Below are 14,234 nucleotides of genomic sequence, written 5' to 3' on the forward strand. Positions count from 1 at the left end.
GGACAGCCTTGTCTAACTGAGACTCTGTCTCAAAAATAAAATACAATAAAACAACCTCAGGAAACCTGATTTTTTTTTTTTTTCTTTTTTGGTTTTTCAAGACAGGGTTTCTCTGTGGCTTTGGAGGCTGTCCTGGAACTAGCTCTTGTAGACCAGGCTGGTCTCGAACTCACAGAGATCCACCTGCCTCTACCTCCCGAGTGCTGGAATTAAAGGCGTGCACCACCAAATCTGATTTTTGAAAGCTTAGGTATACATGTCAGTTACTGCTGTGATCCCCCTGCCTCTGTCTCTCGGGTACTGGTACCATTGGCACAGTGCACTATGTCCAGCTTCATGGCAGTTTTAAATATTGAAAGATCTTCTTAGGGCCAGAAATTTACAGTTCTCATGATACAGTAAGTACATTATAAATGCAGGTGAGCACCATATCCAACACCAGTGTAGATGCAATGTCACTTATTAAATTGTAAATGAGATACTTTATTTTAAATTCAGAGAAAGAAAAGCACACATATTTATTGTGTAGATTTGTCAAAGAATTATGAATCAGTTTGTGGATCTTGGTGGAAAACAGAAATGTGCCCTGGAGCATATGGGAGACAGGGACTTGGGAAGTCCCTCCAGCCTGCTGGGGACCTCCAGTGTCTGTCTGCACAGCATCAGGTGAGTCTGTGGCCAGAGAGCTTAAGAGTCTAAATATAACTCTCAGAGAGTTTCCTATTGTGTCCACAAAGAAAGGGGGCTTGGGTGGAGAGAAGCAAAGTTACAGAGGTGTCACTGGGAGCACCAATGAAGAGAAACTAAGCAGTCTTCGTGACAACAATCCGCTTCAGGAGTGCTTTGTTAACTCCCTCCAAAATACACAGATACATGGCACCATCAAAGAAGGAACAGGAGAACAGGATGGGTTGGCTGGCTGGAATCACATCTTGGGGAAGCTGGCCAGGTTGGTAATGCCACACGCGTTGTTTCTATTCCGAGCCAAGAGAACATATCCTTTGTTTCCCCAGCTTTCTCCCCAGCTGTAGAACCAATGGAGAAAGATACTTATCACCTTAATTTATATAGTCCTTAAAACGCTTACTGTAGTTCACTAATAATATAAAAACTGAGTAAGTCTTAAAGCCATGACGTGGAAAGAAGGTGTGCTACCCAGGTTGGTTCTGTAACAGTGTTAATTGTCAACTTAACAGAATCTAGAATCAGTTGGGAGATGGACTTGTGGGAATAATCTCGACAATGTTAAGTGATGGGAGACTATTCCTTGCACAGACCCTGGACTGTAGAAAACGGGGACATCAAGCCAAACACCAGCATCCATTGTGCTCATCTCTCTGTTCCCAACTTCGGCTGTGCTGTGACAGCAGCTTCAAACCCTGATGGCCTAGACCCCTGCCTTGATGTACGGTGCCCTGGGACTGCGAAATAAGCCTTTTCTCCCGTAGGTTACTTTGTCAGAATACTTTATCACAGCAACAGAAGAAACTAAGACAGGTTTTAAAGACAGTGGAGACTGCCGGGTGTGTTGTCGCAGGCCTTTAATCCCAGTACCTGGGAGACAGAGGCGGGTGGCTCTCTGCGAGTTCCATGCTGGCTTGGTCTACACAGTGAGTTCAGGCCAGCAGGAGCTACATTACCCGGTCTCCAGAGGAGGAGAGGTGAAAGAGGAGGAAACGTGACGGACAGGTGGTGATTGAGACTGAACGTGAGGGACGAATGCACTTTGTGGGCGTGGGAGGAGGCAGAAGGACGTAAAATTGATGGTAGGTGGGAAAGTGGGATGTGTTAGGACAGTGTGGTTAGAAAACAGGGTTTGTCACAAACTGAAGTGGGAGGCAGATCTGCAGAGGTGGTCAGATGGCAGCAGTGCTCTCTCTCACTGTTACCTGTTCTTAATTATCCAGTGCTTGTTTCCCTTCTGGGCGCCATAGCCCACTACCAACACGGCATGGTTCACATTATCACCGTCGCAATTTTCGTCATAGTACACACCTACGAAACAAACTGTGGGTGAGCTTCTCTGCAACCTGAGGGGTCCTGCATGTTCCCTTGTCTCAGTCGGGGCTTACAACTGAGATGCCCTGCGCTGCAGCAGGGGCCAAGTACTCAAGCCTCTCTCTCGCAAGCACACCCGCACCCTAGCAGAGGGGGCTGCACAGGAAGAGGCTCTCACCTCTGCTGTAAAACTGGAAAGAGGTCAAGCTGGCGTCAATTGACACAGAGATGGGTCCCACCCGAGCCACTGCTCTCTTCAGGGCCTTCTCACTGCCCACAGGGATCTCTCTGTACCCTCTGCATTTAGCTGCCTTTGCTGTTGGGTTGTACATACAACTTTGATCCTGGAAAAAAGAAAATCAAGGGTGGAATAGGACTGCAGTTAAACAACTGGCAATAAGTTGGTAAGAAAGTCAACCAATGTTAGAGGTAATGGACTAGTCTTTGGGTCTTACCATTTTAGAAAACTATGTAAAGAAGCCAGGTTTGGTGATGCACACTTGTAAACCCAGAAATCAAGAGGCTGCAGGAAGATTGTCATGAATTCAAGGCCAGCCTGGGCTACACAGTACGATCCTGTCTCAAAAACTAAAAACAAAAAATGCAGGGGGGAAGTGGTTTCCTGCTTTCTAGCACTCACAAAAATCAACTCCAAAAGAGACCGTTTTCTTTATCACTCAGATATCTCTCTAGCCCCTTGTCATCACATCACCATCTTCTTTCTCTCTCTCTCTCTCTCTCTCTCTCTCTCTCTCTCTCTCTCTCTCTCTCTCTCTCTTTTTGGTTTTTCGAGACACGGTTTCTCTGTGGCTTTGGAGGCTGTCCTGGAACTAGCTCTTGTAGACCAGGCTGGTCTCGAACTCACAGAGATCCGCCTGCCTCTGCCTCCCGAGTGTGCCACCAACGCCCGGCCATCTTCTTTTTCTTACTGAGACTGGGTACCACATAGCCCAGGCTGGCCCTCAACCCAGTGCATAGCTATATAGTGATGACCCTAACCACTGGACCCTCTGGCCTCTACCTCCATGTTCTGGGATTACATGCATGTCCCACCTCTCCCATCTCAAGAGACTGTTTTTACTAATGCAGGATAGGAAAAGATTTTTCAAATAAGAGTTTTTTTAAAATGCAAATTATCTTCTGCCTATGAAGCATATGCAAGGTTCAGTGGGCAGGAAGGTACCAGCTGCTCTGTGGGGAGTTTGCCAACAACAAGCCCAGTTCAAGAGATGGCCTTGACCCTCTGTATACAACTTAGGAATGCTAGTATGGGGTAAAGAGTTTAGCTAGACCTTATGTTTTCATCAGAGATAGAAATAAGTATGTAAAATGACATGAAAATGAACTGATAACTAAGTAATTTAACTTCTGACCTTCTAAGAGCATGCAAGCTTTGCAAGCCTCGCTAACAATATGAGGTCTTGTCAAGGTGATGCTCTTTGTGGCAGCAATCCGCTACACACTAGTCCTTTAACACCCTAAGGTTGTATCTATAAGAACACAGATTTAATACCAAAAGTACTGTCAGCATTTGATGTGATAGTCTAAGGTTACAGTGACTTACTGCCTTAATTTCTCAAAACCTGTTTGTTCTCTGCCACGTGATTCTGGTGTTACACTTCTCAGATCAACAGGACACAATTGTGTGGCACATCCCTGAGATCTCAGCACGACACAAGGGGATCTCAAATTCTAGATAAGCCTTGGTGCTGCATGATCTCATGAAAGAAAGAAGGGAAGGAAGGAAGAAAGAAAAAAGGAGAGAGAAGATCTTGTGCAAATGAAATATAATAATAACAAATGAAATGAAGTGTCTTGTGAATGGACTCAGAGAATATCAGGACCTGCCATGGCCCAGACTCTGACCCATCTCAGGAGACAGAGAGACTGAGTCTGTGTGCACCCAGGCCAGTCTAGACCACAATTTCAAAACAAACAAACAAAACCCCAGGACAAAAAAAAAATCTTAACAAATGATTAATATAGAGCTGGATAAATCATGTAAGCCAGGCTAGAAGGACAGCTCAGAAGTCAAAAGGACCTAAGCTTGGCACCCAGCATCCACATGGTGGTTCACAAGCATCTGTAACTCCAGTTCCAGAGGTTCAATGTCCTTCTAACCTCTGGGGCACCAGGCACATTCATGATCTACATACATGCAGGCAAAACACTCATACACGTAAAATAAAATCTTCTAAAAAGATGCAAGTTGTCAATTAGTTCTTTAGTTTATACTTTTCTCAAATATATCCTTTAATTGGTGACTGGGAAATATGTTAAGTAATGTCAGTAAATTAACAGACAACAAACTAGACTCTATATAGAGTGTCTCTCCTTCTTTTCCATTTTATTTTGGTTTTTGGTGTTTTGTCCCATCCTTCCCTGCATAGGAGCTCCTGTAGCTCAGGGTGGCTACATTCAGATTCACCATGTACCTTAGGATGATCTTGAATTCCTAATCCTCTTGCCCCCACCTCCCATTACAGCATGCCCACTGGGCCCCTAAGTAGCAGTTTACAAGAAGAAACACAAATAGCCAGGGAAATATACTGTTGAAGACGTGACTGTGAATCACTTACTTACTGTAGGTAGGAGTTAGAAGTTTTGGAAAACAATTGGACATTACATAGTAAATTTTAAGATACAGATGCCTTCAAACCCAGGTGATTCTGTTCCAAAGAAACATACCGTATTCTAAGTCTTACATGAGTGCATGCATGCACCAGATTAGCAGGCCTGGTGGCTAAATCTCATTTGGTTAGATGTCATAGTGGGTAAAATTCTTGCTTAATAAGCCTGATAACTGGAGTTTGATCCCCCAGGGCCCATGGTGGAAGGAGAGAATCCAGAAAGTTTTCCCTGGCTTTTACTTGCACAAGATAGCACCAGCCCACCTGCACATACAAACATGCTGAATACACACAATAATACATTTTATAAAATACTGGTTTCATTACAGACTGCAGTATGGAATTTGAGTATGTTGTGATATCTCCTTAAATATCAAGGATAAGCCAACCTTTTAAGAAAATATGCTTAGGACACACCTTAGCAGATAGTCACCAACATTTTTACCACTAAAACTTGCTGGTCCTCTCTCAATGGTCCATATCACAAAGAATTCTATTGCCTATCAGTCCCAACTATATTAAAAACCCAATGGGGCTGGAGAGATGGCTCAAAGTTTTCCTATATTATAGAAACTTGGCTTTCTAAGACAATTCTATTAAGAAAGTGGGACAGCCATGTGTGGGACCCAGGCCTGTGATCCTAGCAGGGAAGCTCAAGGCAAGACAAGTTCAGGGTCATCCTCAGCTACTTAGTAAGTTCAAGGCCAACATGGACTATATGAGATCTTGTCTCAAAAAAAAGGGGACCAAGCTAGGCTAGCTTGGGATACATAGTAAGATACTGTCTAAAAATTAAAGGGAAAGAAAGAGAAGGGGAAGGAGGAACAGGAAGAAAGAAAAGAGAGAGATGGGGAAGGAAGGAAGGAAGGAAGGAAGGAAGGAAGGAAGGAAGGAAGGAAGGAAGAAAGGAAGGAAGAAGGGAGGGAGGAGGGAGGGAGGGAGGGAGGGAGGGAGGGAGGGAGGGAGGGAGGGAGGGAAGCAGATACAACAACAGGAAACAAAGTTATGCTGGGGGAAGAGCCCGCACAGCCTCCACACTGTGGTGGGTGTCATCTCACCTGACCCACATATGGATAAGCATCTTCAGAGTCAATGCCCCCATTCGTCTGCACATACCGGAAGGCAGTGGTCATATAGCCGCCTCCACAGCCGTAATTCTCAGACACACAATCCACAAGATTCTGAGGACTGAGATTTAAGAGTTTGCCTGTCTTCTTCTTGAGTTGGCCCTCCAGGGCACCTGCAGAGCTAAAAGCCCAACAGGAACCACACTCACCCTGAGAGACATACAGAAAAACTGTCAGTCATGGATTTTCACATGGGTGCATCTTTCTACCAGCCTAAAAATGTTCACACATTTTGTGAATTCAACACAAATGCTGGTTTTGTTGTGAACCTTATTGTCGTTCCCCATGATAACAACTGTAATAACTGTTTCCTTTAACTGGAGTCAAGTACAGTACTTTGTGGCTTTGGAGACAGTTCTCCTGAAGTCTAACCCTGGTTTTGCACACTAGTTTTGTGACCTTGATTTGTTACTGAACTTCTCTGTGTCCCAGTTTCCTTACCTTTAAAAATGAGAATAAGTTGGGCTTAGTTGGACATACCTGTAATTCCATCACTTGAGAGGCAGAGGCAAGAAGATCAGGAGTTCAAGGTGAATCTCAGCCATATACTGAGATGCAGGCCAGCCTGAGCAATGTGAGAACAGAAAAGGGAGTGTATTATAGTTAATGTATTGACTCCTGTGAGCAGTGAGAGACTTCACTGACATGTAAATCACAGAAACTCCTTGTGCACAGAGATCTCTCAGGAATCGTCAGCTATTATTAGTGTCTACTCTCCTCGACTGCACAATTGTCTTTTTCCCAGATTTTCTGTTTTTTAAGAATAAGAAGTTCTTGAGGAGGAAGTCTTGACTCTTTACCAGGTAGCTAGCACCCTACTTGCTTGGTTCTAGGAGAAGGGTGGTATTTGTAGAATGAATGTTATATCAATAATTCATCTTACTGACGACACAGCCCTGTGCTGTTAAGATCCTAGGAAAACTGAGATTCTCTTGCAGATAAGAATCTAATATTGTAAAAACCTTTGGGGGGAGAATTCTCTATGTCCTAGTAACTACAATTTTAGAATTTACTTTGCACAAATATTTCTACATGAGCACAAAAATATATGCATCAGATGCTTGTTGTAATACTGTAAGTTTTTAAAAGCAGAAAAAAACCCTATATATACAAAATAGGTAATGATTAAATAATAGAATATGATGTATTCTTGTAGCATAAGATATACCTCAGTTCAGGCCAGACTACCTACACACACACAAGCAAGCACACCTGATTTTTGACTGGAGTAACATATCCTTTCTTTCGATAGTCGATGGCATCTGGGGCTCTGCCTTCCCACTCTGGGATGTAGAGAGTGTCATTACTGTGGGAGTGAGAAGGTGGTAATTTGAGTCCTGTCATCTTCTGAACCACTTCTTCACTGGTCTGAGACAAAGCAGAAGGCCAAGCATTAGCAGGGACCATGGTAAAAACAGTGGGTGGGCCTGGATCCCAGAGGCAACTCACCATGTCTCCCAAGTGATTCATGGCCAGTTCATACGTATGGACACCAAGAGAGGCCTCAAGGTTATGGATAGAAATATGCTTCAGGTTTTTTTCCCAAATTAAACGCCGAGAGATTTCATCCACCTAAATATAACAGTCAATAAATTCATTGACTGTGTGTCGTTATATAGGTAGGTTTTAGGAGAAAAATGTACCATAACCAAAAAGAGTTTGCAATCTAGCTGGGGAACTTAAAGGTCCACACACAAAAACAAAAAACATATGCAAAGTTCTAGAGATACCATAGCATAATAGTATTATAATGAGACATACACACGGCACAGACACATCTTTGGTGCTGGGTACTGGACTCAGTGATGTTCCTGAGCCATCCCTCCAGCGGGCCTGCCGCACAAAAGTAAAGCCAGCTGGAGAGTTAGGCAATAGGGACTGCTTGCTTGGGGCAAAGCACTGTACTCTGATTGAAGGGAATCTAAAACTAAAGCAGAGGCCTCAAGCCCCAGCCCTCCTCCCTGCTTCCCTTGCAGGCCCCAGGCACCTTGCTGTTATACTGCTTCCTATGGGTCTTCTTCCATAGCTCCCACTGGGTATCCAGCATCTCCTCAGGGTACAGAGCGAAGCTCAACATGGGTAGCAGCAGAAACTTGAACACCCACATCCTGTGAGAGGAATAATTAGGGGAGACTTCCATCGACAGGAGGTTCAGTCTAAGCCAGCCTGTGGGTGTGGAAATGATGGCAGACACATTACCAGGAAGGCATTTGTACTGGCCTGCCTTTGGGGTTCTGACAGTATATGCCTCAGAGGCTGCCACTAAGAGCACCATCTGTGCCTGTTCACTATGTTCCCCTTTAAAAGGGCCCTGCTCACCTATCCCACCCGCCTGGCTGTTCCTCCCTCCCCTCCCCTCTTTTCCCCTCCTCTCTCGCCCACTGCTCCTGTCCATGGAGGCTGATTCCCCCTCACCCCCTTCCCTTTTTACAATCATTTTCCCTTAATAAAGAAACCATTCTGATTGAACTCTGTCACATGGTGTCATTCTCTCTGGAGCAGCTTTTTTAAAGTCACAACAAAGGTGCCTTTTAACTTTTTAGGAGCTATAAAAATGAGTTCTGTCTACCAGAAAATTACACATACATGCATTAATCCTAAGGGATTCATAAACCCAAAAGAACTACACACACACACACACACACACACACACACACACACACACACACACAGGAACGTGATTTTAGAGATATGGTTTTGCTTTGTAAGTCTCTTAGAGATATGGTTTTGCTTTGTAAGTCTCTAAGTCTTGTCTAGCCTTGAGCTCACTATGTTGACCAAGATGGCTTTGAATTCAAAGGTCTGTCCCCTCTTCCACCCTGCACTAGGATTAAAGGCATGAGTTAGTATGCCTAGCTTAAGAATCCCTTCTTTTGAACTATAAGGCTGGCAATGTTGGCTGTATGTGGAAAACAGACAAAGAATTGCAGGCGATTTTCATGATAAAGCAATAATGGGCAGAAGTGGGGGTGGGGTGCTGGGACATCTGATTTCAATTATTCCAACTCAAAGATGTTCCATCAAAACTGCATACATGGCAGACAACCAGAGCCGGTGACTGGGAAAGGCTGGGCACTGCTCTTCTCCAATACCCCCAGTGAGGACAGAATAAGCACAGTGTGAACGTGGTTAGAGACAGTTCCATCTACAGTGTGCTTCCTGCTTTGTTCATGGCATCCTTCCTCCTTTGCCAGATCTTGCCAGGAAAGAACAGGGCTAATTTGCAGTTTTTATCTAAGATATGTTCACTGTGTCATTTGCCCTATCCATTTTCTCCTTTCCTCAATCCTCTCCCTCTTTAGGCAGGAAATGGTTCTAATCTTAACCAGATGCCATGGGTTTTTTTTCTTTTTTTTTCAGAGACGTGGCTGCTTCACAGGACAAAAGCCGCAGATGTGTAAGAAGAAAATGCAAGACAGAAGGACAATATTCTATAATGACCAAGTCCACAATTCACAACTTTTCAGGAATTTGCTCTGGCTTCATTAATTTCTTGCAGTGACTTAATTGCAAATTCTTAAGTTTAAAAACCACTTCCTGTCTCCAGCACATCATATGACTTGTGCAACACTGACTACACTTCTATGTACTCTTTGCAAAGCAATAAAATATCCAGCAGAGCATTTAATAGCAGAGTGTTACAGGCTTGGAGGTGGCCATTAACTATTCCTCTTCCTCAGGAGCAAGGGAGTCAGTTAACCCTTTAGTTAAGCAGAGCTGCAGAAAGAATCCACTTTGGAGGCAGGCTCACAGAATCCTCATCTCTCACCAACAATCACATCGTCATTCACATCCACAGTCATACATAGAATCCTAAAGATTTGCATTTAGCCTGAAAATGAACTAAATACAATTTTTTTATTCAGGCATCCCCAACCAACTATATCCCTTCTCTTCTTAAAATAAGGTAACTGGTAGGAATGAGATGCAGAAAGATCCAGAAGTTAAAAACGATACCTGTTGTTGAGAATCTGTTGTCTAGGCTCCTTTCAGACAGCAAGTGTGGCTACTGTGAGTGGGAGACTAAGGGTGGCTAGATTTATTCCATCAGGATTGCGGAAGTCAACTCCAGCGATGGCTGGAAAATTTGGATGAGGGAGGGAGGCAGGGATAGGATGAGAGGGGGGTTAGGGTGGAAGGATGGACACACGTTTGCACAAAGTTCCTGAGAGCTGCTAAGTGTTCAGTTTCATCTGACTCTTTGGGGGAAAAATATGACAGCAAATTATTCATATTGAGGCTTTGGTGAGGAAATGAAAAAGACACAGATCTAGTTGTCTCCACCCCTTCTCAGAATGTCTTATTGGAGAATTCCATCGTTTTCTACCCTTTTAGTCATGGCCTACCCCCACCCCAACCCCTGAACCATTTTCAACTCTGTCTCAGATCCTCTTCTGAGATGATAGGGGGCACAGAGCCACGTGCACATGGTGTGTGTGTGGGGGGGGGGTGGAGACACACCAAAGAGCAATATACGGCAATAGAAGGCTCCAATTTAAACATTTTAAAAAAATTTTGTGACTGCTGGCTAATGTTACTGTTTCTGGGCAGGGAGGAGCTGTTCCAACCCATTATGGCTGTGCAGAAAGTCAGGGTGAAATGGTTTAAAGTAAACAGAAAGCTGAAGGTGTGTAATGGTGCAGGCAGTCAGGAATCTAAAGCCAAATCACAGCTGGCTGTGGGCACACCTTTACCCCACTCCTGGCACAAGGCAGCAGGGGCAGGGGAGGTCAAGGTCAGACCAGTTCTACAGAGTGAGTCTGAAGTCAGCCAAGGCTATATAGTGAGATGCTGTCTCTGAATAAGGAAGAGCAGACTTACAAGTTCAAGCCTAGCCTAGGAAACTTGGTGAGCTCCCGTCTAAAATGGAAGTTAAAAGAGGACTGAGGAACATAACTCAGTGGTGGTGTGCTTGCCTAGCGTCATGCAGCCCAAGGCTCACGACCCAAATGCAGCATTAAGAAAAGAAAGCAAGCCACCCAATGTAACATCTATTATTTACAACCCTTGGATCAACCACGACGGGCTGACGGATATACATGTGACTCCACTAAACTCTCAGATGGTAGAATCTGATGAGCACTGCATCTCAATCATTAAAATCCCCAACTAGGTCCAGTCACAAGATCATCTCCAAACACTTCCCCAAAATCCATGCATGTGGCACATCATAAGACTCCAGCTCAGCCAACCATGACTCTGAATTCCATAAACAGATGTGAGGAACCCTGGAATAGAAAGGGCATTGCCGCAAATCCAGATTCAGTTTCTAGCTGGATTCCGAACACCCCAATTCCAGAGTCCAGGCTCGCCTTTGGATTTCAAGAGGTACCAATGACCCGTCACGCATGTAGAGGAAGCTCAGATCCACATTTGCACAGCTTAAAGTTGACAATCCCCTTACCTCCTTTCAATTGGGAGGAAATACAGGGGGTAAGACATTCACATGTCCCCAAGTGGTTGCAAATTCCAAGAGCTCTTCCCAGCATCTTGTAATAGGTTAGACAACCCCCACTCCCAGTGTGACCAGAGTGTGTCTACTGACTTTACTCACGATGTGTCAGGATCAGGAGGGTAAGTAAGCAAGAAACAGGGTGCTGAGTGATCAGGACCCTATGATCTCTAATTCCCGAAATCAAGACTCGACCATGCTTTATGCTGGTGTATCTGAGCCCAATTATGGATTCTTTCAGTTGTGCATGTATGTTATCTAGGGACTGGACAGGGATAAGGAAGCCGCAATCAACATCACACAACACGATAAACTTTATAAAAGAAAAAATACTTTGTTTTAAAATCTTTGCTACATGTCATTATTTTTGCCACTGTAAGGCTTAGCACATATGGCTGACAAGAAAAAACAATCAAAAATAAAACCCTGAAGGAAAAGCAGAAAAAACCCTCAGAGTAGCTTCTCCCTCCCTCCCCTTCTTCAAAAGCCCTGTAATAACTGTACATTATAGTTCTGATCACATTTAAAAACAAGTTGATTATTAAAAACAAATATTTCATTGGAAACTCAACTTTTTGGTTCAGTAAATTGTGATATAAATATATAATGTATACTGTATGTGTGCACTTAGAATAAAAAAATAGCCTCCCTTTCCACTCTATTGACTGGCACCAGACTGTAGACAAATGAAGGGAAACTTAGAATGTAACATTCCCTCAGCCTCTCCATGAGTCTCTCCATCCTGGCTCCTCATTCCCTATGAATACACTTAATAGATGTTTTCCATATTAGTTTAATCTTTCACTTAGATACTGACAGGAGCCAGAAAAAAAAAAAAAGGGGGGGGCTACATATATGTGAGATGCACCTGAGGACAGTAAAGGTTGAAAGCAGTAGCTCATATCTGCGTTTCTATGGCTATAATTATCAAGTGACCCTGTGGAAATTTGAGTCCAGGACCCAACTAACAAAGAGACTCACATTTATGTTCCAAAGCAAAACCCAAATCTGAGTTTGGAGAGGCAGCAAAGAACGATAGACTTCAGGAAGACCTAAATATTGTTTTGACAACAGGAAGGAGGGGACATGTATAGGAGGGCTTTCTATTTGGTTTATTCCCTCATCGGTGAGGACTTCCACTCAGATAGCTAATCCAAGAAGTTGAGTTTCCATGCAGAAATAACCTCTCCAGAACACACATGTGACTCTGACAGAAAAATGCAGCATTATCCTATGGGCAGGTCTGGGGTTTCTGACAGTGTTTATCTAGCCAGCCTATTCTGGTAATATCTGCAGCTCTTCCACATAAATTGAGAGCACCAAAGAGCACGAGTAATCCTGCTTGATCACTGACTGTGTTCTGTAGGAGACCAGCCCTATCAACATGGGCATGAGTTTAAGTGCAGCAAAGACTTAATTTAAATACTCTTTGGCTGCAATACTAAATACAAAAATACCTAGAAAAATTAATTTCTTAGGACTCTTTGAAGAGCAAGCAGAAAGACAAAGAAAATCTGGGACAAACTTTGCATAAACTCCCTAATGGGAGAAAGAACGAAACAGAGGGGCTCAAACACATGTACACACAAGGACAAGGACAAGGACAAGGACAAACACACACACACACACACACACACACTCACTCACACATGTTCATCCTCTTCCATGTTTCTTTCCAAGGATTGCTCATTTCTGAAAGCTCCACATACACCTATCATATTTCACAATCCTCAGTTATGAGGGTCTTTCTCCTCTCCTCTCCTCTATTCAGAATATCTACCCAGAACAAGCCACAGTCTCCAAGGCAATTAGTGGCTGTCAGGTCGTTTATTCTGCCCCTTGTCTCCAGTTCATCTATTCTGCCCCTTGTCTCCAGCACAAGTCATTTCTGTGACACTTCTGGTAAGAAGACATAAACAGGACTTCTAACCTCACCTGTCCTCAGATTTTCAGAAGACCTAAAAGTCTGGGAATTCAGTCCATTTCTTCTATAAATGTTACTTCAGAGTCAAGGGGTGAAGGGGGTACATATCGGGGGTGAGGGAAGGGAAGGGAGAGGAACTTTTATTCTGTTTACAAAAGATTTGCTTTTAAAAACAAACAGTGATTTTTTCCCCCACCCTTATCCTCACCCCAATAATTCTATTCTGAAAAGGGGGGGAACATAGTTAGATCAGGAAATTCTTCATTGTTGTAGCTGTTGCTCTGGTCTCCCAGCATGGACAGCATTTCCTGATGAAGAAAAAAGATTAGATTGGGTTACATACCCTTACTCTGATGGTGAGCTGCCGCCCCCCCCCCCAGCACTCCCCCAAGCTACCATTCTTGACCTCATAGCCTTCTTCCTAGTCTCTTCTCCATCTTCCTCCTATAATTCCTTTATTTCCTTTTACCTAGGCCTTGACATTTCCTTTCTCCTTTAAATTTTATGTGCATTGGTGTTTTGCCTGAATGTGTGTCTGTGTGAGGGTGTTGGAACTCCTGGAGCTAGAGTTACAGACAGTGGTGAGTTACCATATAGGTGCTGGGAATTGAACCTGGGTCCTCTGGAAAAATCAGCCAGTGCTCTTTTACTGCTGAGCCATTTCTCCAGCCCTCTTTGACATTTTAAAAGAAAATATGCATGCCAACCTTTCATTTACCCCTACAGTCATATCTAAAATGTGTCTAATCACATTTGTTTCTGACCAAACCCTATCTGCCTTCTTTTTAGTCTGTTTTTGACTAATTTATTCTCTGTCTAAGATTATCAAATTCAATCTTGCAGTCCCCTCAGGTGAAAACAGATGTTTATAGCTGTAATCAGTATGTTCTATTTCAAGTACTTTTTAATTATCCTATTTAAATCCAAAGCTACTTTGAGATATGGATCCCTGTACATAATTAAAATAACTTTCTTCAGCATCTTTACATGGTGCTTCACATCAGTAACTTTGGTCTGGTTAATGGGTATGTTTATAATACTTTATAATTTAAATTAATAATGTCAATTACTGACATTATGTATCCTGTCTTCCCTTCTGTCTC

At 43.4% G+C, this 14,234-nt stretch overlaps 2 protein-coding genes across 12 annotated transcripts in view; both read right to left on the reverse strand.

Moving 5' to 3' along the window:
• Positions 1–455: 455 nt before the first annotated feature.
• Positions 456–11,379, reverse strand: Ctsk (cathepsin K). 3 transcript variants are annotated; one of them, XM_027393628.2, is made up of 8 exons: positions 9,713–11,379; positions 7,743–7,863; positions 7,205–7,327; positions 6,968–7,123; positions 5,687–5,905; positions 2,177–2,342; positions 1,890–1,995; positions 456–1,025 (listed from the first exon to the last, which is right to left on the reverse strand). In XM_027393628.2, the coding sequence occupies exons 2-8, from the start codon at positions 7,860–7,862 to the stop codon at positions 926–928; spliced, it is 990 nt and encodes a 329-aa protein (XP_027249429.1). In that variant the 5' UTR covers position 7,863; positions 9,713–11,379; the 3' UTR covers positions 456–925. The 3 variants fall into 3 exon arrangements, with proteins under 3 accessions (XP_027249429.1, XP_027249428.1, XP_027249427.1); XM_027393627.2 differs by having other exon boundaries at positions 7,743–7,921; XM_027393626.2 differs by lacking the exon at positions 9,713–11,379 and having other exon boundaries at positions 7,743–8,079.
• Positions 11,380–11,521: 142 nt separating this feature from the next.
• Positions 11,522–14,234, reverse strand: part of Arnt (aryl hydrocarbon receptor nuclear translocator) — a 79,501-nt gene continuing 76,788 nt past the window's right edge. For all 9 annotated transcript variants that reach the window (XM_035451944.1, XM_035451943.1, XM_035451942.1 and 6 more), the window contains one exon: positions 11,522–13,439. In XM_035451944.1, the coding sequence (XP_035307835.1) occupies positions 13,350–13,439 (90 nt within the window). In that variant the 3' untranslated portion in view covers positions 11,522–13,349. The remainder of the gene's footprint in view (positions 13,440–14,234) is intronic.

This window comes from Cricetulus griseus (assembly GCF_003668045.3).
Source record: "Cricetulus griseus strain 17A/GY chromosome 1 unlocalized genomic scaffold, alternate assembly CriGri-PICRH-1.0 chr1_0, whole genome shotgun sequence".
Taxonomy (NCBI): domain Eukaryota; kingdom Metazoa; phylum Chordata; class Mammalia; order Rodentia; family Cricetidae; genus Cricetulus; species Cricetulus griseus.

What these genes read in the sequence shown, in the direction of transcription:
- Ctsk (XM_027393626.2), bottom strand. Translation starts at nt 8,030, where the DNA reads ATGGTGCTCTTAGTGGCAGCCTCTGAGGCATATACTGTCAGAACCCCA. An exon ending in GGAAGCAGTATAACAGCAAG is followed by an intron (nt 7,328 to 7,742) that starts GTGCCTGGGGCC and finishes TGTTATATTTAG; the next exon opens with GTGGATGAAATCTCTCGGCG. An exon ending in TGAATCACTTGGGAGACATG is followed by an intron (nt 7,124 to 7,204) that starts GTGAGTTGCCTC and finishes GCTTTGTCTCAG; the next exon opens with ACCAGTGAAGAAGTGGTTCA.